Raw genomic sequence first — 24,227 nt, 5'->3', positions numbered from 1 at the left:
CTCTCTCTCTCTCTCTCTCTCTCTCTCTCTCTCTCTCTCTCTCTCTCTTCTTCATTGTTTGCCTGCCAGTTCTCTCAATTCTGCCTTCTCTCTCTCTCTCTCTCTTTACTCTCCCTCCCTCCCTCCTTCCCTCCCTTCCTCCTTCTCACCTTTCCTCCCTCCTTTACCTCCTTACCTCCTTGTTCTCCTCCTTCTGTACCTTCTTTCTTCTCTTCTCGCCTTTCATCCTCCTCCTCCTCCTCCTCAGTGTCTGTTGCTGTTTGGCCTTCCTTTGTATTCCTCTTCTTCCTCTTCCTCTTCCTCTTCCTCTTCTTTCTTGGGTATCAAAGAATCTTCTATCTTGTTGACGTGAGATTACCTTCCTCTTATCTGTTTTCGCGGTGTCTTCTTTCTCCTCCTCCTCCTCCTCCTCCTCCTCCTCCTCCTTCTCCGGTAACTTAGCAGCGTCTAGAATCACCTGAGACTTTGCTAATTAATCTCAGGTGTACTTTTCTTCCCGTGCTTGTTAATTACCTTGCTTGTTGTGGTTTTCTGCTTGTGTTTTGTTTATTTGTTTATTTGTTTACCTGTTTATTTATTTATTTTTTTTGTCTTGTTTTATTTTTGTTTTTTTCGTCATATTTCAATTTATTTCTTTTTTTTTCTCTCTCTCTCTCTCTCTCTCTCTCTCTCTCTCTCTCTCTCTCTCTCTCTCTCTCTCTCTCTCTCTCTCTCTCTCTCGCTCTCGTTGGTTATATAATTGTTTAGTTTGCGTTGTTTTATTCTTGTCACTAACTTCTTCTTCTTTGTCTGGCTCCTCCTCCTCCTCCTCCTCCTCCTCCTCCTCCTCCTCCTCCTCCTCCTCCTCCTCCTCCTCCTCCTCCTCCAACGTCGTCTCAAAGTTTCCCTCGCGTTCGTCACTTTCCCTTTTACCTACAGATTTACCACCACCACCACCACCACCACCACCACCACCACCACCACCACCACCACCACCACCACCACCACCACTACTACTACTACTACAGGGTCACTGGGGAAACGTACCACTACACCCCCTACACCTCTCTCCTCCCCACCCCCTACCTGTACCCTCCCCTCCCATAACCGGTACCCTGCCCACCACCCACAATGCACCCCAACACCTCTTCACCACGTTTTTGCCTCCTCCTCCTCCTCCTCATTGGATACAGTCGCGTTACACAAGTCCTCTGGTAACCGTTGGCCGCCTCTTTTGCCAAACAAGGCCGCCCACTCATTTTCGGAACACGCGCCCGCACGCACGCACATTGGCGGCGGCGGCGGTGGTGGTGGTGGTGTACGTGTGTGTGAGTCTGCGTGTGTGTGTGTCAGTTTGTGTTACGTGCGTGTGTTGTGCGGTGCGGTGCTGAGTGACTCTAGTGTGGAGGTGAGAGAGAGAGAGAGAGAGAGAGAGAGACTATAGATTTAAGGGAGATAAGAGCGAAGAAGAATGAGGAAGCTGAAATTGAAACTGACTTAGAGAGAGAGAGAGAGAGAGAGAGAGAGAGAGAGAGAGAGAGATTGTGTTCATCTGATTTTGACTTGAAAAAAAAAAAGTTGATAGAAAGAGAGAGAGAGAGAGAGAGAGTTTCCCTGTTGTCAATATAAGAAACAAGAGGATTTACTTGGACGCTTCCTCAGATTACATGTTCTGATCCATCCTTCGCTCCTTCATTCCTTCGCTCCTTCACTCATCCTTCCCTCCTTTTCTTCCCTCCCATGCCACTTTTCTTTCACTGTCCTCCTTTCTCTCTCCATTTTTTCACCTCCTTTTTTCTCTCCATCTCTCTTTCTCCTCTTTGTCACTCCTTACTTTCTTTCCTCCCTCCTCTCTTCCTCCTTTTCTTTTCTACATTTATCCTTTCAGTTTTTCCACCTCTCCTCTTCCTTCCTTCCTTCCTTCTTCTGTTCCGTTTTCGTGTCCTTTCTCTTCCTCATTTCTATTTCATTCGTGACCTTTTTCCCTCTTGTAATCCTTCCGTCTCTCTCTCTCTCTCTCTCTCTCTCTCTCTCTCTCTCTCTCTCTCTCTCTCTCTCTCTCTCTCTCTCTCTCTCTCTCTCTCTCTCTCTCTCTCTCTCTCTCTCTCTCTCTCAATTCCCGTATCTTTCTCTTTTATTGTGCCATCTCTCTCCTTCACTGTCCTCATCTTTCCCTTTTTCCCTCTTGTTTCCCCTCTTCCCACTGTTTCCCCTCTTTCCCCTCTCAGCGGCCTCCTGAGGGGCTTAAGGCACATCAGGACCTCATCACCAGACATACGAGTGAGGGGAAAGAATTTCTTTTACTGTTTCCCCTTAAGAATTTTCCCTGTTATCTTTTCCTCGGGTGTTGCAGTGGGTGGTGATGGTGGTGGTGGTGGTGGTGGTGGTGGTGGTGGTGGTGGTGGTGGTGTATTTAGGGCATCTGTAGTGATAGTGGAGATACTCGTGACTTCGTGGCCTTGACATCATCCCTTCCTTCCTTCCTTCCTTCTTCCCTTCCTCATTTTTCCTCTTTTTTTCCTTTATTCTATCTGATTTTCTTCCTTCGTGTCTTCTTGCCCATTTTTTTCCATTTTCTCTCGTTTTCTTAATTTTTACTTGTTTCCACGCTTTTAAATTTTCCTCTCTTAATTCTTCCTTTCTGTTTTTTTTTTTTTTTCCTCTTCCTAGCCATTTATCCTCCATTTTCTCTTCATCTCATTTTCCTCTCCTGTTTCCTACTAATAATCCACTCTTCTCTCTAAGCCTTCCCTCTTTCCCCCTCCCCTTCCCTCTTTCCCTCTTCCTTCATCCTCCCCTCCCCTCCTCTTCCCTCCCTCCTCTCTCTCCTCCTCTCCCTCCTCCTCCTCTCCTCTCCTCTCCTCTCCTCTCCTCTCCTCTCCTCTCCCCCTCTGGTCCAGTATCAACAGTCTCGCTTGAATAATTCGCGTATATTCAAGAACATTCGACATTTAACGTTTTAATCTCCAATGCGTGAGTGCCAGACACACACACACACACACACACACACACACACACACACACACACACACACACACACACACACACACACACACACACACACACGGGAATGAATAAGTAAAATAGAAAATAAAGAGAATAATCGGTACTGTGTTTGTAAAGAAAATAAACCAATAGATAGAAATAATGTAACAAGCTGGAAGTCATTAGTTATTCCACCCACGAGAGTAAATAAATGAACTAGATGGTGAAGTACGATTGGCCAGTAATAGAAGTAAATAATGTTAATAAGGTTCGCTCGCAATTAGGCACAAGAGAAAGGGCAGATAATATGAATACTAAACAGGAAATGAAAAAGAAAATTAAAATGGAAATATGAAGAGAAAATTACCACTAGTTTCAGCAGGGATTAATAAAGCAAGGCACGAGGTAAATTTGATAGTAGAAAGTGTTTGGTGAAAGAAATAATAATAGTGGAAATAAATGTATAAATTGATGGAAGGAAGGTGAAAATTATGAAGTTATAAAAATGAAAAGAAAAACATAAAATATATATACAGAGACGTCACTTTAGAGCAATTAATTAAACTGAACCTTAACCTCTTCAGTACTGGAACACATTTTTATCATGAGTTTTTGGTGTTTTTAGACCATTTTATTAACATTAGGAAGGGTCTATGGAGGTCAGAAGATTGATGGCCACAGTCTTCACTATTCTAATCCCCGACTAAAGTTTCTGAAGCTGTATAAAAATCACTAAATAGCGACCAGAATAAATATAAAAATGCGTCATGGTACTGGAGGACTTAATAACTAATCACCAAAAAAAAAAAAAAAAAAAAACGAATACGATAGAAGAAAAAAAAAAAAGAATCAGGAAATACAAATGAGAAGTAAAGATAGGAGAAAAAAGGAGAGAAGAAAAATGCAAATAGACTAAATGGAAACTGAATATACAACACAAACCTACAAACCTGGCTAATGACTAACTTAACCTAACCACACAAGAGAAACTGTCAGAACAACAATACCAGTGAAAGAATGAAACTTGGAGTAATAAACTGAAGCACTGAACGAAACCCAACCGAACCAAACTGAACCTGAACCGAACCAGACAAGTACACTGCATGAGAGAGAGAGAGAGAGAGAGTAGGAAAACACCCATTGCTCCTTCAGACAACCACTACAGTAGGTCACGCTGGAGGGGAAGACAAAAGACACACACACACACACACACACACACACACACACACACACACACACACGACGAAGCTTTGAGAGAGAAAGAAAAAGCTTACACAACGCTTTGAGTGAGTCACGCAGTACTCGATTTGCGTGCACGTGGTGAGCAGAGAGAGTGGCGAGGAGGAGGAGGAGGAAGGAGATGGAAATAGGAGAAGAGAGAGTGAGACGTGTTTAGTTTTGCTTCGTGTGTGTGTGTGTGTGTGTGTGTGTGTGTGTGTGTGTGTGTGTGTGTGAAGTGAAGCGCGTCGTACCCAGAAAGCGTCTTAGTAGTAGTAGTAGTAGTAGTAGTAGTAGTAGTAGTAGTAGAAAAGTAAGAGGAAGGGAAGAAAAACAGAGACAAAAGCGGTAAAACGTAATGAAGAGATCGTATGTTGAGAGAGAGAGAGAGAGAGAGAGAGAGAGAGAGAGAGGCCCTATAAAGGATGGGATGGGACAAAGCTTATGTGATTGGATGGCTTATACAAACGCTATTTCGTGTTTTATGCCTTTTCCATCGTCTTGACATCCGGGATAGACAGACCCAATGACTGACTGGCTGATTGATTGATGGGAATTTGACACAGACGGTTTTGAAATGTCTGTATCAACGTAGTGTATACATGAACTACACCTTAATATACAGTACAGGAACAGAAATACGTAGAAAAGAATTTAACCCCATGACGTGTTTTTATATTCATTCTGCTTACTATGTGGCAATTTTAAACAGCTTCAGAAACTTACGTGGGGGATTTGAAATGATGATAAGACTGTGCATTAATCTTTTGACCTCCATAGACCCTTCCTTATAGTAAATAAAATCGTCTAATCATGCCCAAAACTCGTGGCAAAAATGCGTTCCAGTACTGAAGAGGTTAAAGATGGTTTCTACCCGATCCAGAAAAATAATAATAATAAAATAAGAAAACTATAATACCCAAGCAATAAAAAAAATATAACAAAACTGGTAAATCTTACGAAATAAATACTCAACACAAATATAAAATGAATCTGATAAAGGAACAGTTACATATCTCTGAAATATGGAGCCAATAGCAATGGGTCTCATCTCATAAGCTTCAAGGATACGCAGAAAGTTGAAATGTGTCCACCGTGCCTCCTGCGTTGAATTGTGTCCATCGTTCTTCCTGCGTTGAAATGTGTCCACCTTTCCTCCTGCGTTGAAATGTGTCCACCGTGCCTCCTGCGTTGTATATACATAAACTACAACTCATGATTACAGAATAGGAACAGAAATACATAGAAACATAAGAGCTTTTTTTTTTCCTCGTCCATGTTATGTAATATTTGGGAATGGATGATAATTAAAAGGTTTCCTGTATATAAAAAAAAAGTGTATTCTATTATTTTACATGTTCCTTTTTTAATTTCTTTTTTTTATTCATCTCTATTGTTGTTTTAATTCATTTTACATCATTTCACAAAGAGATTTAGTTCCTATTGCATTCAGGATCTCTGTTATATTATGTTACGGAACTTGTATTGTTGTGTGGTGTGTTTGTGACTGTTTGTTTGTTTATCCGTGTGTGCGTCTTGATGTTAGGTTAGGGTGGTTTGATTTTATGCTGGGATGGGATGGAGTGAGTTAGGTTGGCTTGTGTTGTGTTAGGTTACGTTAGGTTGGGTTGGGTTGGGTCACGTCAGTCATGTTATGGGTTTCCTTTTTTTTTTTTTTCGTGTGTGCTTCAGACTTAAATTTATCTTGTGTATTAGTCATGAGATTAAGTCAGTTTAGATTAGTCATGATTTTGTTGTGTGATTTAGGTTAGGTTAGGTTTGACATACTTAGCTTGTAAAATTCTTGTACTGAAATATTTTTATGGAAGTGTTGATTTATTTCTACATCAGACACTAAACTCTTAATTACTCGAACGGAACACACTACGAATACCCTAAAAGAAAAAGAAAAAGAGCATTTGTTTTGTCCTTCACTGCAGCACACACTAGAGGAAGCGTATACACACCTGGCGGCACCTGTGTCCTTGAGGCGCCGCAGGTGTTGAGAGAATAACAGACTCACTCACTTTGCTCTTTGTCGTCTTTCATGAAGCTACACACACACACACACACACACACACACACACACACACACACACACACACACACACACACACACGTTACATCCAATATTTAATTATTTATGACATAATTAACCTTGTTTTTTTTTATCTTTGCAGGTGAGTTGAGAGAGCTAGTGCAGTGGCGTTCCCAGGTGAAAGGAAGGCGTGAGAGAGAGAGAGAGAGAGAGAGTGAGTGAGTGAGTGAGTAGTAGCATATAAGGACAGCCATATAACGTTAAGCACAATATACCGCTGGTTAAGGTGTGCCATCATTTAGGTTAACGAGTATTTAGTCATGCACAGGTGTTTATTGATGAGTACCTGGTGCGTGAAGGTCATCAGGTGCCCCTCTACCCAACCTCAAGGTCAGCAGGTGTTATCGTGATGGAGGGACGCCTGTGGGAGTCTTGCAAGGGGAAGGGGGGGGAAGGAAAGGTGCAGGAAGGTCGTAACTCGTTCTGATTCCTTCTACGTGTGAGTCAGTAGCGGTTTCAAAAATGGTAACCTGATGCCTTGCCGTGTGACAGAAGGTGTGCTGGCGGGAAGGTGAAGGTGTAACGGACTATCTCTTGTGTTCCCTGTGTGTTGCTGCCTTGTTTTGTCGTGTTTGCACGTGTTTTGGTGATGGTGTTATTGTGGAAGTGTTGCTGCTGGTGTTACTGATGTTGTTAATGGTGTTACTACTACTATTACTACTACTGGGGCTGTTGTTATTGGTGCTGCTGCTACTACTACTACTACTACTACTACTACTACTACTACTACTACTGATTTTTTGCCTCTTCTGTCTCACTACTGCAACTACTACTACTACTACTACTACTACTACTACTACTACTACTGATTTTTTGCCTCTTCTGTCTCACGTACTGCAACTGTTTTACTACTACTACTACTACTACTACTACTACTACTACTACTACTACTACTACTACTACTACTACTACTACTACTACTACTACATCTGCCCCCAGCTAGACATCCCCAGCAGCTGCCACTCTTTCACATCATTAACCAACAAACACCACTCAACCTTACCCTTTATTCTTTTTCCCCATTTATTTATTTTTTCCTTCCCAGTGGACGGGTTTGACTTTCTGCAATAACCTTGGACTTTTTTTCTTTACCTTTATATTTTTTTGTCTTTTTCAACCATTGCTAACTTTATTTTTTTTGTCAGTCATAGTTGGGGACAGCGAAAGTAGTATTTGTTTAGGTCTCTCTCTCTCTCTCTCTCTCTCTCTCTCTCTCTCTCTCTCTCTCTCTCTCTCTCTCTCTCTCTCTCTCTCTCTCTCTCTCTCTCTCTCTCAATAGCAAATTCGCCTGTACTTAATAAAACTTGGAGGAATTTAGTAAACGTGTCTTATTATTATTATTATTATTATTATTATTATTATTATTGACGTAATCTGAATGCTAAGTAAAGAAAGTATGTGCTTTTTTAATGATTTGATATATACTGCGCAGAGAGAGAGTGAGAGTGAGAGTGAAAGTGAGTGTGTACTACGAGCTAATTTTGTACTGTACCGCTTCACCTTTGGTTGCATCCTCTCTCTCTCTCTCTCTCTCTCTCTCTCTCTCTCTCTCTCTCTCTCTCTCTCTCTCTCTCTCTCTCTCTCTCTCTCTCTCAGTTGCTCGGGTCTTTCTGGCATATTTTCGTGTGAGTGGGTTGGGGAGCTTAGTGGGGGAGCAAGACTGGGAGTGAGGGGAGGGGGAAGGGGTGCAGGGTAGAGGGGGGAGGTGAAAGGGTACAGCAGACCCCTTTGGCATGCTGTGTTGGGGTACCTCCCGCTGCAGTGGACCCTCCACCCTCCTCCACACCTTCCCCAACACCCTCACCCTCCCACCCCGCCTTTATTGCTGTCTCAGGCCTTGGGGAGTGAAGTGAGAGTGATGGAGAGAGGGAGTGAGAGTAAAGAAGTTGGCATGTCAGTGAGAGAGAGAGAGAGAGAGAGAGAGAGAGAGAGAGAGAGAGAGAGAGAGAGAGGGTGGGGGTGATATTGGTGTGGTGATAGGGCATTGAATGGGAAAGTGGAGAGAGAGAGAGAGAGAGAGAGAGAGAGAGAGAGAGAGAGAGAGTAATAAATTAAACAAAGGAATAAAACACGAAGAGGGGAAAAGAAGGGGAAACAAATGAGAAAACGAGGGAAATTAAAGAGGAAAGAGGGAAAGTAGGGAGAAATACAAGAGAGAGAGAGAGAGAGAGAGAATTTTCTCTAGTGCAATCTGGAATTTTATCAGTTTTCCTCCATTTACTGTTTATTTAAACAGAGAGAGAGAGAGAGAGAGAGAGAGAGAGAGAGAGAGAGAGAGAGAGAGCGCATTATATAACCTCCACCCAGTCTTCCCTACTCATTATAACTTCTCTCTCCGATCGCGGCACACCGGGCCACGCCTTCCCTCTCTGTCTGCCTTCACACACACACACACACACACACACACACACACACACACACACACACACACACACACACACACACACACACATGGTTGATTGTTTTAGTTTTTTCAGTATTAGTTTTATAATCTCTCTCTCTCTCTCTCTCTCTCTCTCTCTCTCTCTCTCTCTCTCTCTCTCTCTCTCTCTCTCTCTCTCTCTCTCTCTCTCTCTCTCTCTCTCTCTCTCTCTCACACACACACACACACACACACACACACACACACACACACACACACACACACAGATATCCATTTGTTTACTACAAATGGATCCAATCTCTCTCTCTCTCTCTCTCTCTCTCTCTCTCTCTCTCTCTCTCTCTCTCTCTCTCTCTCTCTCTCTCTCTCTCTCTCTCTCTCTCTCTCTCTCTCTCTCTCTCTGGTAAGGTAAAATTAACTCGAACCTTTGTCTCTCTGTGTGTGTGTGTGTGTGTGTGTGTGTGTGTGTGTGTGTGTGTGTGTGTGTGTGTGTGTGTGTGTGTGTGTGTGTTATCGCAGCATCACCATGTGTGTTCCATTCCCACCTTTATTCAGTTCCTCGACACTAATACCCCCTTTATCCTGCTTTCTCTCCGCCCCTCCCCCAACCTTTTTTTTCTCCCTCTCCCTTTCTTATCTTGTCCTCTATTTCTGTCCCTTTTTTTTTGTCCAGTAATAGTGATCTTGAATAATGTATGACTCTCTCTCTCTCTCTCTCTCTCTCTCTCTCTCTCTCTCTCTCTCTCTCTCTCTCTCTCTCTCTCTCTCTCTCTCTCTCTCTCTCTCTCTCTCTCTCTCTCTCTCTCTCTCTGCATGGTGGATGTCTTGAGAACTTCCATGATTTTCTCACTTAAGTTGCAAAGAGATAAAGACACTTGCCTATTGAATACTAACTCCTCCTCCTCCTCCTCCTCCTCCTCCTCCTCCTCCTCCTCCTCCTCCTCCTCCTCCTCGTGGGACCTTCTTACGTTGAGTATCGTCCTCAGCTTTCATTTGCATATTAGAGGCGTTACCCTCTCTCTCTCTCTCTCTCTCTCTCTCTCTCTCTCTCTCTCTCTCTCTCTCTCTCTCTCTCTCTCTCTCTCTCTCGGTCTTTCGTTCGTTCGTTCGTTCCCGGAAAATGAATGTAGAGAGAGAGAGAGAGAGAGAGAGAGAGAGAGAGAGAGAGAGGTCTGACTTTGTAGTTAACGCCAATGCAGTCGTCTCTCATTAATTTTGTTCAGTGATTGTGATACACGATCGTGTGTGTTTCACTGTTTGATCTGCTGCAGTCTCTTGATGAGACAGCCAGACGTTACCCTACGGAACGAGCTCAGAGCTCATTATTTCCGATCTTCGGATAGGCCTGAGACCAGGCACACACCACACACCGGGACAACAAGGTCACAACTCCTCGATTTACATCCCGTATCTACTCACTGCTAGGTGAACAGGGGCTACACGTGAAAGGAGACACACCCAAATATCTCCACCCGGCCGGGGAATCGAACCCCGGTCCTCTGGCTTGTGAAGCCAGCGCTCTAACCACTGAGCTACCGTGTGTGTGTGTGTGTGTGTGTGTGTGTGTGTGTGTGTGTGTGTGCGCAAAAGAAAGTATTTTTTTTTATTTATTTTTTTTTATGTTGTTGGGTTGAATAATCATGTGTATATGTCTGTCTGTATGTCTGTTTTGTCTGTCTATATGATTGCAAGAAGATAGTGAGCAGGTAAAGAAAATGGATAGGAAGACAGATAGCTAGACAAACAGACAGACAGACACAGATATATAAACAGACAGACAGACAGGTAAAGAGACAAGCAGATAGTCAAACAAATACAGACAGATAAACAAACAGACAGGCAGGCAGATAGATAAACAGACAGATGAACAAAGGAACACAGAGGCAGACAAGCCGTTACACAGACAGACAGACAGACAAAGAGGTTCAGAAATGCGACTCTCCTTTACCTTCACGAAATAAATCTTAAAAGGAAAAGAGTAAACAGAGAATAAGGAAGAAGAGAAAGGAGGAGGAAAAGAGAAAGAGTAAGAAGTTAATGTTTTTTCCCCTCTTTTCCTTTCTTTACCTCTGCAATCCAAAGTTGAGTCGTAGTTCTTTTTCTCACTTTCTCACTCTTTCTTTCTGTCCCTTTCTTTTCTCACATTCCTCACTCCAGTTCTGTCCAATTAAAGCGAGTTCTCTCTTATTGTTTCTCTCTTTATTGTTTATTCCTTCCCTATTGTCCTTCACTCTTTCTGTCTCATTTTTCCTTGAATTCATCATTGTGAAAACTTTATTTTTAGAGAGAGAGAGAGAGAGAGAGAGAGAGAGAGAGAGAGAGAGAGAGAGAGAGTTAGCTGATTGATTGGATTACCAAAACTTGTCTAGGGAGAGAGAGAGAGAGAGAGAGAGAGAGAGAGAGAGAGAGAGAGAGAGAGAGGGAGGGAGCAAGGAAATACTGCATTTTTTTCTGTTGTAAAGTCATTAAGTCATTAAACACGCAAATGAAATTACATCAAATAGAGAGAGAGAGAGAGAATGGGTTGGAGGCATGGATGGCTGGTGGATCAGTAGTAGTAGTAGTAGTAGTAGTGGTGGTGGTGGAGGTAGTAGTGGTGGTGGTGGTGATGGTTGTGGTGAAGGGAGGCACCCGCGGCAAGGCCCACTGACCTCACAACACCATTCCAGAGAGAGAGAGAGAGCTTGGACAAGTGGAAAAGTATCAATGACGTTGGAAAAATTTATTCACTCCTTTTTAAACTCCTCCTCCTCTTCCTCATCCTCATCCTCCTTAACCAATCCTAAAGGAGGCACAGCAAGGGAGCTAAGGATAGAGAGAGAGAGAGAGAGAGAGAGAGAGAGAGAGAGAGAGAGAGAGAGAGAGAGAGAGAGAGAATGTTGAAGCGGGAGAGATGGGGGAAGGGGGTGAAGGAGGATGACGAAGGGAGACAGGGGGAGACGAGGCAGGTAAGAAGGGAAGGCAGGTACTGAGATGAATAGTGAAGCGTACCGGGCAGTGGTTAAGCTTCCTACTGGTGCACCTGGCGTGGCTACCTGGCTGTCCTCACACACACACACACACACACACACACACACACACACACACACACACACACACACACACACACACACACACACACACACACACACACACACTGAACAAATTTAGTACTACATGCTTATAGAGAGAGAGAGAGAGAGAGAGAGAGAGAAATATAATTGGGTGGAAGGAAAAGGAGGAATGGAGGAAAGGGAGGAGTTCTTAATGCATGAGGGAGAAAGGAATGTCGAGAGAGAGAGAGAGAGAGAGAGAGAGAGAGGACATGGCAGGGGAAAGTGTTCAAAAGTAAGGAGAAAGTTGACTGAGAATTTTATTGTTATTGTTGTTTGCTGAGAGAGGAGGAGGAAGAGGAAGAAGAAAAGGGAAGAGTCCTGTCCGTGTGTGTGTGTCTGTCTGTTCGTCAGTCCGTGTGTCATGTGTTGTTTTGTCTCATGGGTTTATCTTGTCCTTGTGTGTGTCTGTCTGTCTGTCTGTCTGTTTGTGAAGGTTAGCTAATCTTTATGTGCTGGATTAGGATGTGTTTGTTTATGCTTGTTTTTTATGGATAGGTCTTCTTCTTCTTCTTCTTCTTCTTCTTCTTCTTCTTCTTCTTCTTCTTCTTCTTCTTCTTCTTCTTCTTCTTCTTCTTCTTCTTCTTCTTCTAATTTGGTGTTGCTATTGTACTCATTTTCATGTGTGTGTGTGTGTGTGTGTGTGTGTGTGTGTGTGTGTGTGTGTGTGTGTGTGTGTGTGTGTGTGTCTGTCCGTCCGTCCGTCCGTCCGTCCGTGTCCTGGATTACAACTTTTACTTTTTTGGAGGAAGAGAAAGGAAGAAGTGGAGGAGGAGGAGGAGGAAGAGGAAGAATAATAATAAGAAGAAGAAGAAGAAGAAGGAGGAAGAGGAAGAGGAAGTCAAGAAATAGAAGAAAAGAAAAGAAATGGAAGAAGAAACAAAAAGAGGAAAGGCAAATTAAGAAGATATAAAAACAAGATACCACCACCACCACCACCACCACCACCACCACCACCACCTCCTCACCACACACCTCCATCACCACCATATTTGCCTCAGCTGCTAACATCAACTGAATACATAAATACATAAGAAAATAAATCGTAGGACACACACACACACACACACACACACACACACACACACACACACACACACACACACACACACACACACACACACACACACACCGTAACGTAACTAAAAATTTTATCTATTAGTTTTTTTTCTTTCAATAGTTTAGTGCACCTTTTATTTATTTATTTGTTTATTTATTTATTTATTTATTTACTTATTTTATTTTATTTAGCATAGAAAACGAGATGAGGCTGGAAAAGTTTGAATAAATAGATCTTTTATTTATATTTTAGGTGGTGATGGTGGTGGTGTGTTTGTTTGTCTTTGATGTTGTGAAGTTTGATGGCCACAGCTGTGAGAGAGAGAGAGAGAGAGAGAGAGAGAGAGAGAGAGCTCAGTAAGGAAAGGTATCTCAGTGTCTCCTCCCATTCTCTTCCTCCGCATTGATACTTTCCTCTCTCTCTCTCTCTCTCTCTCTCTCTCTCTCTCTCTCTCTCTCTCTCTCTCTCTCTGGTATTTCCATTCCTCTATTTTTCTTTCTTTTCTCACCGACTCGATTGTGTCTTCCTTTTTTTTTTTTTTTTATCTTAGGTATGATTTTTTTCTTCCTCTTTTCCTTTTCCTCCTTCCTTATCTTCTCTTCTCTTTTCCTCCTTCACGTTTTTGCTTTTTTTTTTTTTTTTTTTCTTACCACTTACTTCTTCCTCCTCCTCCTCCTCCTCCTCCTCCTCCTCCTCCTCCTCCTCCTCCTCCTCCTCCTCCTCCTCCATCCTCCTCCTCCTATCCATCCTTCCCACTCTACCTCCTTACTATTCTCCTTACCTACTCTCTTCCCACTCACCCTGCCTGCCTCTGTCTGTCTGTCTGTCTGTCTGTGCGTCTGCCTGCTTACTGATGCCGCCTGCGTCCTTGTGACCTAGAAGTGGCCAAAATAGGACCCAGCGACACGCCCACACATCTGCCAAGCTTCAGTATGTGACGCTGGAATGTGTGTACCTGTGTGCGTTAAGAGCCTGCGTCACTTGTACCGTCTGGATGGTGGTGGTGGTGGTGGTGGTGGTGTCACGTGTTTTCTAGAAAGGGTAATGATTTTTTTTGTTTTCATTTATTTTCATTTTTTATTTATTTTTTATTTTATTTTTTTTTTTTTTTTGGTTCCGTAATTTTTTTTTGTTATCGTTCTTTTTTTCTTTTTTTTTTCTTTATTTATCGTGTCATAATTTTTTTTTCCTTCATTTTGTGTATCGTATCGTATCTAGTCCCATGATTTTTTTTTTCCTTCCATCTTGCTTTTTTTTTTTCGTTTTTCCTGATGCCATGATGTATTTTTTTTTCCATTTTATATATCGCTGGTATCTTTTTCGTGTGTCATATTTTTCTTCATTTTTCCATATTTCATGTATCGCATCCAGATTCACTCACGCGTCACCTAACCCCTTCAGTACTGAGACACATTGTTACCACGAGTTTTGGGTATGATTAGACGGTTTTATTGACATTAAGAGGAGTTTATGGTGATGAGAAGATTAATGGCCAGAGTCTTCACTGTTTTAATCCCCGACAAGCGTTTCTGAAGCTGTATAAAATCACCAAATAGTAAAACTGAATAGATAAGAAACTCGTCATGGAACTAAAAGGATTAAGCTCCCATAGGAACCAGGAACTACACAAGACAAACCCTCATACAACATACACACAGTCCCATACAAAACAGTCCAATTATTAAAAAGAGAAAAAATAATAAGAGAAAAAAAACTCACGCTTCACTTACACATTCACGTAACCTCACCTGCCTACCTGTGTCACGTGTTCACTTTAACCCCTTCAGTACTGACTTACATTTTGACCTTGATGTTTAGGTGTGATTAGACCATTTTATTTGCATTAAGAAGGGTCTATGGAGGTCAAAAGGTTAATGGCCAGAGTCTTTTCTATTCTAAACTCAACATATATTTCTGAAGCTGTATAAAATCGTCAAATATTAACCAGAATGAATAAGAAAACGCGGCACGGTACTGAAGGGGTTTAAACAACAACAAACACACAAAACCTCCTTATATACGATATCCAGGCTCCACGTGTTCAAAAAATCACCTAGACACACCTGCCTGGCGTTACTAATCGTCAGGTGAGGCTCCCACGTGTGTTACCTGGCGAAGGGGAAGATGTGGAGGGGTGGAGCATCAGGTGCGAGGAAGACCTTGGTGACTTGGTGACTGCAGAGGTGGATCAGTAGGTGGAAGATGATGAAAATAGTAAAAAAAAAAGTTAGCAAGCATAAGAAAACAAGGAGTGGAGAGAGAGAGAGAGAGAGAGAGAGAGAGAGAGAGAGAGAGAGAGAGAGAGAGATAGTTGATCAGAAGGGAAGACAAAATAAGGGAGAGAGTTTGATGAAGCGAGGGAAGAAGAAAAAATATTTAGTAACCGAAAAAAATAGGATTGAAATGAGGAAAGTTGAGAGAGAGAGAGAGAGAGAGAGAGAGAGAGAGAGAGGGGTTGTTACAGTGCAGACCAAACAAATAAGAAGCTGTGCCCGGGTAACCTCAATGTCGTGTGAAGGTTGGTGGGCGGGTGTCCTTGGCGATGTGGAAGCAACTCCTATGCCACGCCTAACACTGCCCTTCCTCCTCCTCCTCCTCCTCCTCCTCCTCCTCCTCCTCCTCCTCCTCCTCCTATCGTTGCTCTTTCTTATTTTTTCCCTTCTGTTTGAGTAATTTATCTCCACTACCGTATCTCCTCCTCCTCCTCCTCCTCCTCCTCCTCCTCCTCCTCCTCTCCTCCTCCTCTCATCCGCGACCTAATTTTTATTCATGTTCTTTATTCTCTTGCCTTCTCACCTGTTCCTCTCCTTCATTGTTATCTCCTCTTCCTCTCCTGTGTGTGTGTGTGTGTGTGTGTGTGTGTGTGTGTGTGTGTGTGATCGTCATCATCATCATCATCATTTTTGTGTCTTGAGTAAAAACAGATTCCTTTCCTCATTCTGAACGGAAATTCCTTCCTGGTGTGTGTAACTAGACTGGCTCTCTCTCTCTCTCTCTCTCTCTCTCTCTCTCTCTCTCTCTCTCTCTCTCTCTCTCTCTCTCTCTCTCTCTCTCTCTCTCTCTCTCTCTCTCTCTATATATTCCTCCTGTTTCTATTACACACACACACACACACACACACACACACACACACACACACACACACACACACACACACACACACACACACACACACACACACACACAGAGAGAGAGAGAGAGAGAGAGAGAGAGAGAGAGAGACCAATCTAAATGAAGTACAAGTCTTTTCATTCTCTTGACTAGACTCCATAAATTTCATCGATGGAGAGAGAGAGAGAGAGAGAGAGAGAGAGAGAGAGAGAGAGAGTTTGTACATACCACGTAAGAGTATTATCAAGATTTACATAGAAATAGAGAATTGTACGTGTGTGTGTGTGTGTGTGTGTGTGTGTGTGTTCATTCATTCCATTTAGAGTGTTGGAGGTAAGTGATGGTTGTCTTTCCACACACACACACACACACACACACACACACACACACACACACACACACACACACACACACACACACACACACACACACACACACTTTTTTAACATCCTTAATTTTTTTTTCCTTCATTCATGACTTGGATTGAATTTCTCTCTCTCTCTCTCTCTCTCTCTCTCTCTCTCTCTCTCTCTCTCTCTCTCTCTCTCTCTCTCTCTCTCTCTCTCTCTCTCTCCTCCCCTCATTCCCATTACTTCTCCCATCACCAAATAAACACATCACAAAATTCCCACAATCACCAGTTTACCTGTCGAGAAAACATCATTAACCTTCCCATTAGCTTTACGGAGGCGTTGACTTACCTGTAGTAGCGCCCCACGCCCCGCCCCCGCCCTCAGTCCCACGCCTAATAGCGCCCCTGAAATATGGGTAGAGGGCGTGGCGTGGTCTGTACACCCTGAACACCTGTAATGGTTAAGCAAGGTGCGCTCAGTCTCACCTGCTCTCTGGAGTTCACGGGCGCTGGGAGGCAGTCAAGGTTACAGAGAGAGTGGCCAGTCGTGTGTGTGTGTGTGTGTGTGTTGCTTTGTTGTCTGGCGTGTTTCTTTTATTTTTCGTATTATATCTTTGTTTTTATTCTTTTACTGATATTTTTGTCCTTTTATGTTTTTCTTTGTGTTTATCTATTTATTTTGATTTTTACATTTATATATACGTTTTTTATATTGCTTGTACAAAAGAGAGAGAGAGAGAGAGAGAGAGAGAGAGAGATTGCTTTATGGTCTATATTTGCTAATGCTACATAAGCTTAAGATTGCAATACAAAAGTGAATGTGTGAAAAAAAAAATTGTTGCTGATTATTGAAAGAAAAACAAATCCCAGTGGAAGAATTTGATAAAGTGTGATGTATTTTGTTTACATTTTCTTTATTTCTTTCTTTCGTTGTTAGTTTCCTTCTTTGTTGTTGTTTTCTTCTTCTTTCGTGGTTAGTTTCCTTCTTTGTTCTTTTCTTCTTCTTTTCGTAGTTAATTTCCTTCTTTGTTGTTCTTTTTCTTCTTCTTTCGTTGTTAATTTTCTTCTTGTTATTTTTCTTCACTTTTTTTCTAACAAATCTTTTATTAACTTTTCCTTGGTTTTATTAATTTTCAAGATTTTATTTCTTTATTCTAATTTTCATTTGTCTCCAATAACTTTTTTTTCTGTAATTTTTTGTATTTGTTTTATTTTCGTCATTTCATTTCACATTTTTATTACATTTATTAGTTTTTTACTTGTGCTTCTTTGTTTTCTGTTTTACTTGAGAGAGAGAGAGAGAGAGAGTTGAGGTAGGTTAAGGCAGGTCAAGTCTTACTCTTAATCAAAAGCCTAAATTTATCTTTCCACTCATCAGCTTTTTCTTCCCCTCTCACTCTCTCCTTCTCTCACTCTCTCCCTCTCTCACTCTCTCCCTCTCACCTTTGTATAACTCCTCTTCACTATCTAGAACCTCCCAGCCTCTCTCTTCCTCTCCCTTTTACCTCCATCCCTTCCTCCTCTTCCCTTCGTCTTCCTCCTCCTTTCTCCCTTCCTACAAAGCATTAATTTTTCAAGCCTCTCTTCTTTCCTCTCTTCTCCTTCCACTTCTTTTTTTCCTCTCCTCCTTCATCCTTCACATTCTTTCAGCCTCTCCCTCGCTTCTCTTGCCTCCTCCCTTCCGTTTAGTATTTTTTTTATGTTTTCTGTCTCCACCCTTCAATATTTTTCCATCATTCGTTTTTTTATTCATATTTTTTCCTCCTCCTCCTCCTCCTCCTCCTCCTCCTCCTCCTCCTCCTTCTTTTATTTTCTCTTAAACTCCTCATTGTCTCATCTCTTCACACGACAAGCATCATATATTTTCCTCCTCCTCCTCCTCCTCCTCCTCCTCGTCCTCCTCCTCCTCCTCCTCCTCCTCCTCCTCCTCCTCCTCCTCCTCCTCCTCCTCCTCCCTCCAGGTAATTCTTAAGTTAAAAAAAAAGTAATGTAACCTAATTTTTCTTCCTCTGGTGCCACTTAATTACAACACGGGAAAAAAAAATCAGTAACGAAAATAAAATAAAAAAAACGAAAGAAAAAGAAAAAAAAATGTCACGTTCTAATAACCGAACAAATTGAAGTGACTCGAGCGATACATTGAGATGAAAATAGTGGGAGAAAAATATGGTGTTTTTTCTTCCGATTATTTATTTATTATTTTTGCACCTTCACTTAATGAGTCGAGTTCTCAGATGTGTGTGTGTGTGTGTGTGTGTGTGTGTGTGTGTGTGTGTGTGTGTGTGTGTGTGTGTGTGTGTGTGTGTGTGTTTTGTTGTTGTTGTTGGTGGTGGTGGTGGTTGTTTGTATTAATGTTAGAAATAAGGTATACATATTTTAGCACCTGTAATTAACGTCTGGAAAAGGTGAGGAAGCGACAGGTGTGAGAAAAATGAGAAAATACTTGATGAAAATAAATCAAATTAAAGAAAATGTATAAATAATGAAGTGTAGTATCTCTCTCTCTCTCTCTCTCTCTCTCTCTCTCTCTCTCTCTCTCTCTCTCTCTCTCTCTCTCTCTCTCTCTCTCTCTCTCTCTCTCTCTCACCATTTCCGTTACGTCTTTCTGCTCTAAGTATTTCCCTGTTTATCAAATCAACACTCCCTTTTCCTTTCTCCTCCTCTTCCTCCTCTTTCTCTCTCCTCTCCTTCAGTAATCTTATCAAACAACCCTTGCGTCTTCCTCTACTTCTTTCTTTCTCTTCCCTTGTGCATTTCCCTTCCTTCCTCTCCTTGTTTCCCTTCCCCTTTGCATCTTCCTCTCTTTCCCTTCATTATCTTTATTTCATTGTTTCCCTTTATCTTTCTCTCCCTCTTCTTCATTCTACTCATGTATCTTCTCTCAATCTCTTCTGTTTCCTCCTCCTTTCTTTATTTATCTTCATTCTTCTCTTTTTTTCATTCTTATTCTCTCTTATCATCTAAACTCTTCCTTTTTATTCAACCTCCTCTCCTTCCTCTTTGCTTCCTTGTTTCTCCTCTTCCTCTTCTTTTCTCCTCTTTCTCCTATTCCTCCTCTTCAACCCCAGTACTCTAATCTCTCTCTCTCTCTCTCTCTCTCTCTCTCTCTCTCTCTCTCTCTCTCTCTCTCTCTCTCTCTCTCGACCCACACAGAGAAAGAGAGAGAGAGAGAGAGAGAGACCAGATGGAGTTGTAAATGCTTCTTGGATTTCGTATCACTGTCTTGTGTTTGTGTTTTTATTGTTTTATTTATTTGTCTTGTTTTTGTGTCACGTGTTCATCATATTACGTGTCCTCCCTTCTCTCTCTCTCTCTCTCTCTCTCTCTCTCTCTCTCTCTCTCTCTCTCTCTCTCTCTCTCTCATATTTTGTTCGCTCCACTTGTAATAAACATTCTTTTTTCATGTTTTCATAGAGAGAGAGAGAGAGAGAGAGAGAGAGAGAGAGAGAGAGAATATGCGTGGGAGGTTTCGTTTGTAGATAAAAAAAGGAGCGAAGAGAAAGAGTAAGAAGAGAAGGCGGAAGAAGAGAATGCCTTTTATTTCCATTGCCAGAGAGAGAGAGAGAGAGAGAGAGAGAGAGAGAGAGAGAGAGAGTAGGTGGGGCAGGATATAACAGAGAGGAAGAGGAGGGGAAGGAAGAAGGGGAGGGAAAGAGAGAAAAGAGAAAAGACCTTATTCGAGAAGTGGGAAAGATAATATTGGCATGAGAGAGAGAGAGAGAGAGAGAGAGAGAGAGAGAGAGAGAGAGAGAGAGAGGAGCTGGCAGTGAGGGTTGTTTGCTGTGAGGGGAGATTACACACACACACACACACACACACACACACACACACACACACACACACACACACACACACACACACACACACACACACACACTTTTTGACCCGATGTTGGTGGTGGTGGTGGTAGTAGTAGTAGTAGTAGTAGTAGTAGTAGTGGTAGTATTTTAGTAGTAGTAGTAGTAGTAGTTGTTGTTGTCGTTATTTTTCTTTTTTTCTTCTTTTTTTCCTTTTTTATATCACTATCACACTCTCCTCTCTCATATTCTTCGTCTCTTCTCTTCTTCCTCTTTCCTCTCCATCCTTATTTTCTTCTCTTTTCCCCTCTTCTCACATCTCCATCGCTACCTTCCTTTCTTCCCCTCTAATCTCCCCTCTCATTACCCTCCCCCTCTCACCACACCTCCCTCCTCCCCTCTTTTCCCCTCTCACCTCCCCTCCCTTCCCGTTTCCCCTCTCATCTCGTCCCTTTTGTCCCCTCTTTTCTCCTTTAGACCCTTCTTTCTCCATACTCTTCTCCTCTCACCCTTCTAGCCTCTTCCCTCACCCCTCACCCCCCTTCCCTTCTCCCCTCTCCCATTTCCCCTCTCCCCTCTTAGTGCTCTTGGCAATGCTTCTCTTTGTCCCATGAACCCCACACCCTTGAGAGAGAGAGAGAGAGAGAGAGAGAGAGAGAAAGGATGATGATGCAGGAAGCTGAGGAGGAAGAGAAGAATTGATTGTATGTGTGAAGAGGAAGGAGAAGGAGGAAGAAGAGAAGTAGAAGAAAAAAAAAAAAAGAGGAGGAGGAAGCTTAAGGAAAGTGATGGGTGAGAAGGAGGGAGAGGCAGAGGAGGTGTTAAAAATGGTGAAGGGAAAATGATAGTCCAGGGAGGAGGAGGAGGAGGAGGAGGAGATAAGTGTATGGAGGAAAAGGAGATAGGAAAGTGTTAGAAAGAGAAGAAGAGAGGGAAGAAAGATGAGAGAGAGAGAGAGAGAGAGAGAGAGAGAGAGAGAGAGATTGGAATAAAAGACAAGGAATAACAAAAAGAAAAAAAAATTATATGTGTGCGTTACTCGGCTCACAATAAACCAGACGCGGAATACCTTAACTCTCTCTCTCTCTCTCTCTCTCTCTCTCTCTCTCTCTCTCTCTCTCTCTCTCTCTCTCTCTCTCTCTCTCTCTCTCTCTCTCTCTCATGCAGCTTCACACGATCTGACTTGTAAATTATCGTTCATGAATACATACATTATACTTTTTATTTATTTATTTATTCATTTTTTTAACTGTGGTGAATTTCCCGCATGGTCTGTTTGTTTTATGCCTTTATTTAATGGCTGACGTGTTCCCGGGGCGCGTCATGTATTTATTATCATTATTGCTGCATATCGCTATTATTTCTGGAGCCGCTGCTGCAAAAACAAAGCCAAGGTCATAAATCGTTCGCTCGTTAATCGGGAATCGTGGACCCAAAAAAAGAGAGAGAAAAAAAAGTGTTTCCGATACGTTGATTCTTTGCTTCCATCATTCATGAGAGAGAGAGAGAGAGAGAGAGAGAGAGAGAGAGAGAGAGGATGTATCAAAGTGAGATTTTAGAGAGAGGCAAAGGAGGAGAACACACACACACACACACACACACACACACACACACACACACACACACACACACACACACACACACACACACACACACACACACAGAGGTAAATACAGGTGTGATTTGAATACCTGAACGTTACAATTGGCGACCACTTTCATATTTACCTTCTACATTCGTTCTAAATTCCAATTATTTCGTATTTTTTGGTCAATTTTCACTCAATATGGTTAACGGTGATTTTTAGTACTCTCTCTCTCTCTCTCTCTCTCTCTCTCTCTCTCTCTCTCTCTCTCTCTCTCTCTCTCTCTCTCTCTCTCTCTCTCTCTCTCTCTCTCATTACTCGTAATCCGCTAATTGTTGTGCGAATTTACAAAACCTTTCTTTCTCGCTGGCTAATTAGTTTACCTGTTTAGTGGCGCACCTGTGGAAAGCCAGAAACGTTCACCTGATGTGTGTTTGCTCGGTGCTTGTTTGTGCGTGTGTCAACAAGCTGAGATGAATGAGAGAGAGAGAGAGGGGGGAATGAGGAATATAGCAACCAAACATCGATTAATTGATTCTCACATAGCATCCTAAAGACTAAAAAAATTGAGAGAGAGAGAGAGAGAGAGAGAGAGAGAGAGAGAGAGAGAGAGAGAGAGAGAGAGAGAATGTTTAGGAACGTGATCAGGCTGGCTTTCTCCTTCTATTGAGTCCTAACGGCCCTCCCGCCCATCCCGCTATCGCCAACACTACCTTCGGGCGGGGCGTGGCGGGGAGAGGGAAGGAGAAAAGCGTAGGATTGTGGGAGTTGAGGATTGTAGGATATCAGAGGAAGGATTCAGCGTTTGACAGGTTATTTTAAGCCTCCGCCCTCTCTACTCGTGTTATGTTATCTCTCTCTCTCTCTCTCTCTCTCTCTCTCTCTCTCTCTCTCTCTCTCTCTCTCTCTCTCTCTCTCTCTCTCTCTGTCGTGGATGGTGTCTTTTTTACAACCTCCTCCTCCTCCTCCTCCTCCTCCTCCTCCTCCTCTGCTTACTCTACGTGACTTGTCTAACACCCATACCTCCTTCCTTTCTCCTCCCCCTTCCATTCATCTGTCACCCATTCACACCCTCCTCCTCCTCCTCCTCCTCCTCCTCCTTCTCCTCCTCCTCCTTCCTCCTTCTCCTCCTCCTCCTCCTCCTCCTCCTCCTCCTCCTCCTCCTCCTCCTCCTCCTCCTCCTCCTCCTCCTCCTCCTCCTGATTATTAGCATTGCAATCCCCAATATAAGTTTCAAGGCTGCTTTGATCACCTGTGTGTGTGTGTGTGTGTGTGTGTGTGTGTGTGTGTGTGTGTGTGTGTGTGTGTGTGTGTGTGTGTACGTAATACTAATAATTTTCTCTTTTCACCCTCAGGTACGTAGACGTGAGCGTTTGGAGCACGTACACGAGCCGGGCTGGACCAACATGCACGTGAGAGAGAGAGAGAGAGAGAGAGAGAGAGAGAGAGAGAGAGACTGTGTGTGTGTGTGTGTGTGTGGGAACAAGCATGAAAGGAAGTGAGGTTTTTGCATAAGGTTAGTTTTAGCCTGAGGAAGACTGGGCGGGGCTGGGGGCTGGGGGAGGGTGTTGGGGAAAAGTGCCAGGCAAGGGAGGGGGGAGGTGGCAGCAGTCGTCCCCGGTAGAATGTTATGTTCCATGTGTCGTGGATCAAGTGTGGCGAGGGATGAGTGATGGCCGGTGTGTGGCGCGGGTGTGGAGGTGTGGTGGTGTAGCGTTGTGAAGGTGTAGTGGTGAGGTGGTTTGATAGTATAAAGGTGTGGTGCTGTAGCGTTGTGATGGTGTAGCGGTGTGGTGGTGTGATAGTGTAGCGGTGTGGTGGTGTGAGTGTAGCGGTGCGGTGGTGTAGCAGTGTAGGGAGGGAAGGTGTTATGGATGATGATGCGTGTGTTATTTGTGGTAATGGAGGAACGGAGTGGTCGGTGGTGACGCAGATGAAGGGGATTCAATCTTCGGTGTAGTGTCTTTAATGTCTTGTTGTTCAGGTTGTTGAACACTGAGAGAGGGGGGAGGGAGAAAGCAATACGTGCGTGGTGTTACTAAAGGCGAGGGGCGTATGGTCGAGGCTGGGGTACAAGGCCTACATGTGCCTACTGCCCTACATACACGGTGCCCGCGTCACGCCCCGCACGCTGCCATCACCGGGCCGCGTCACGCTGAGGTGGTGAGGTGCCCGCTGCGTCACGCGGCTGTCAGGGGTCGAGGCACACCAAGCCCTGCTGGTTTGTGAGGGGCAGCAGGGCCTGAGCGGTGGTGGTGACACAAAGGATGGATGACGGTACTGATTCAGGGCCCGGGGTGGTGGTGGTGGTGGAGGAGGGTGTGTGTGTCATTTGAACGTGGTGTGTGGGGCGGTGAGTGGTCAGGGTGGCGGAGCTTCCTTCTGTGCGGCGGGAGGATGGTGGCGGGGTGAGGCCCGTGTGTGAAGGGTGCGGCGCATTGAGGGGCGAGGAGTGTCAAAATGTGAGGGACTGCTGGGATTGCACAGTAAAGTTGTGTTAAGTCACACTGGGCCTCCCCCAGGGCCACCGCCTCCACACAACACCAGTCCGTCACCTCCCACCTTGG

The 24,227-nt window shown here is 43.4% G+C and overlaps 1 protein-coding gene across 14 annotated transcripts in view; it reads left to right on the top strand.

Moving 5' to 3' along the window:
* LOC123506910 (RNA binding protein fox-1 homolog 3-like) overlaps positions 1-24,227 on the top strand; it is a 561,911-nt gene that overhangs the window by 485,171 nt on the left and 52,513 nt on the right. Inside the window, exon 1 of one of the 14 annotated variants that reach the window (XM_045259317.1) lies at positions 1,117-1,387. The exons of 12 other annotated variants lie outside the window; for them this stretch is intronic. Coding sequence is in view for 1 of the 2 variants with exons in the window: in XM_045259314.1 (XP_045115249.1) it covers positions 23,067-23,072 (6 nt within the window). In the remaining variant the exon portion in view is untranslated. Of the gene's footprint in view, positions 1-1,116; positions 1,388-23,051; positions 23,073-24,227 lie in introns of those variants that run through there. One more of the 14 variants, XM_045259314.1, reaches the window with a different exon arrangement.

The sequence above is a fragment of the Portunus trituberculatus genome, chromosome 21, assembly GCF_017591435.1.
Source record: "Portunus trituberculatus isolate SZX2019 chromosome 21, ASM1759143v1, whole genome shotgun sequence".
NCBI lineage: Eukaryota > Metazoa > Arthropoda > Malacostraca > Decapoda > Portunidae > Portunus > Portunus trituberculatus.
Note: the sequence above shows the minus strand (reverse complement) of the source record. Positions and strands in the feature narration are given on the sequence as shown.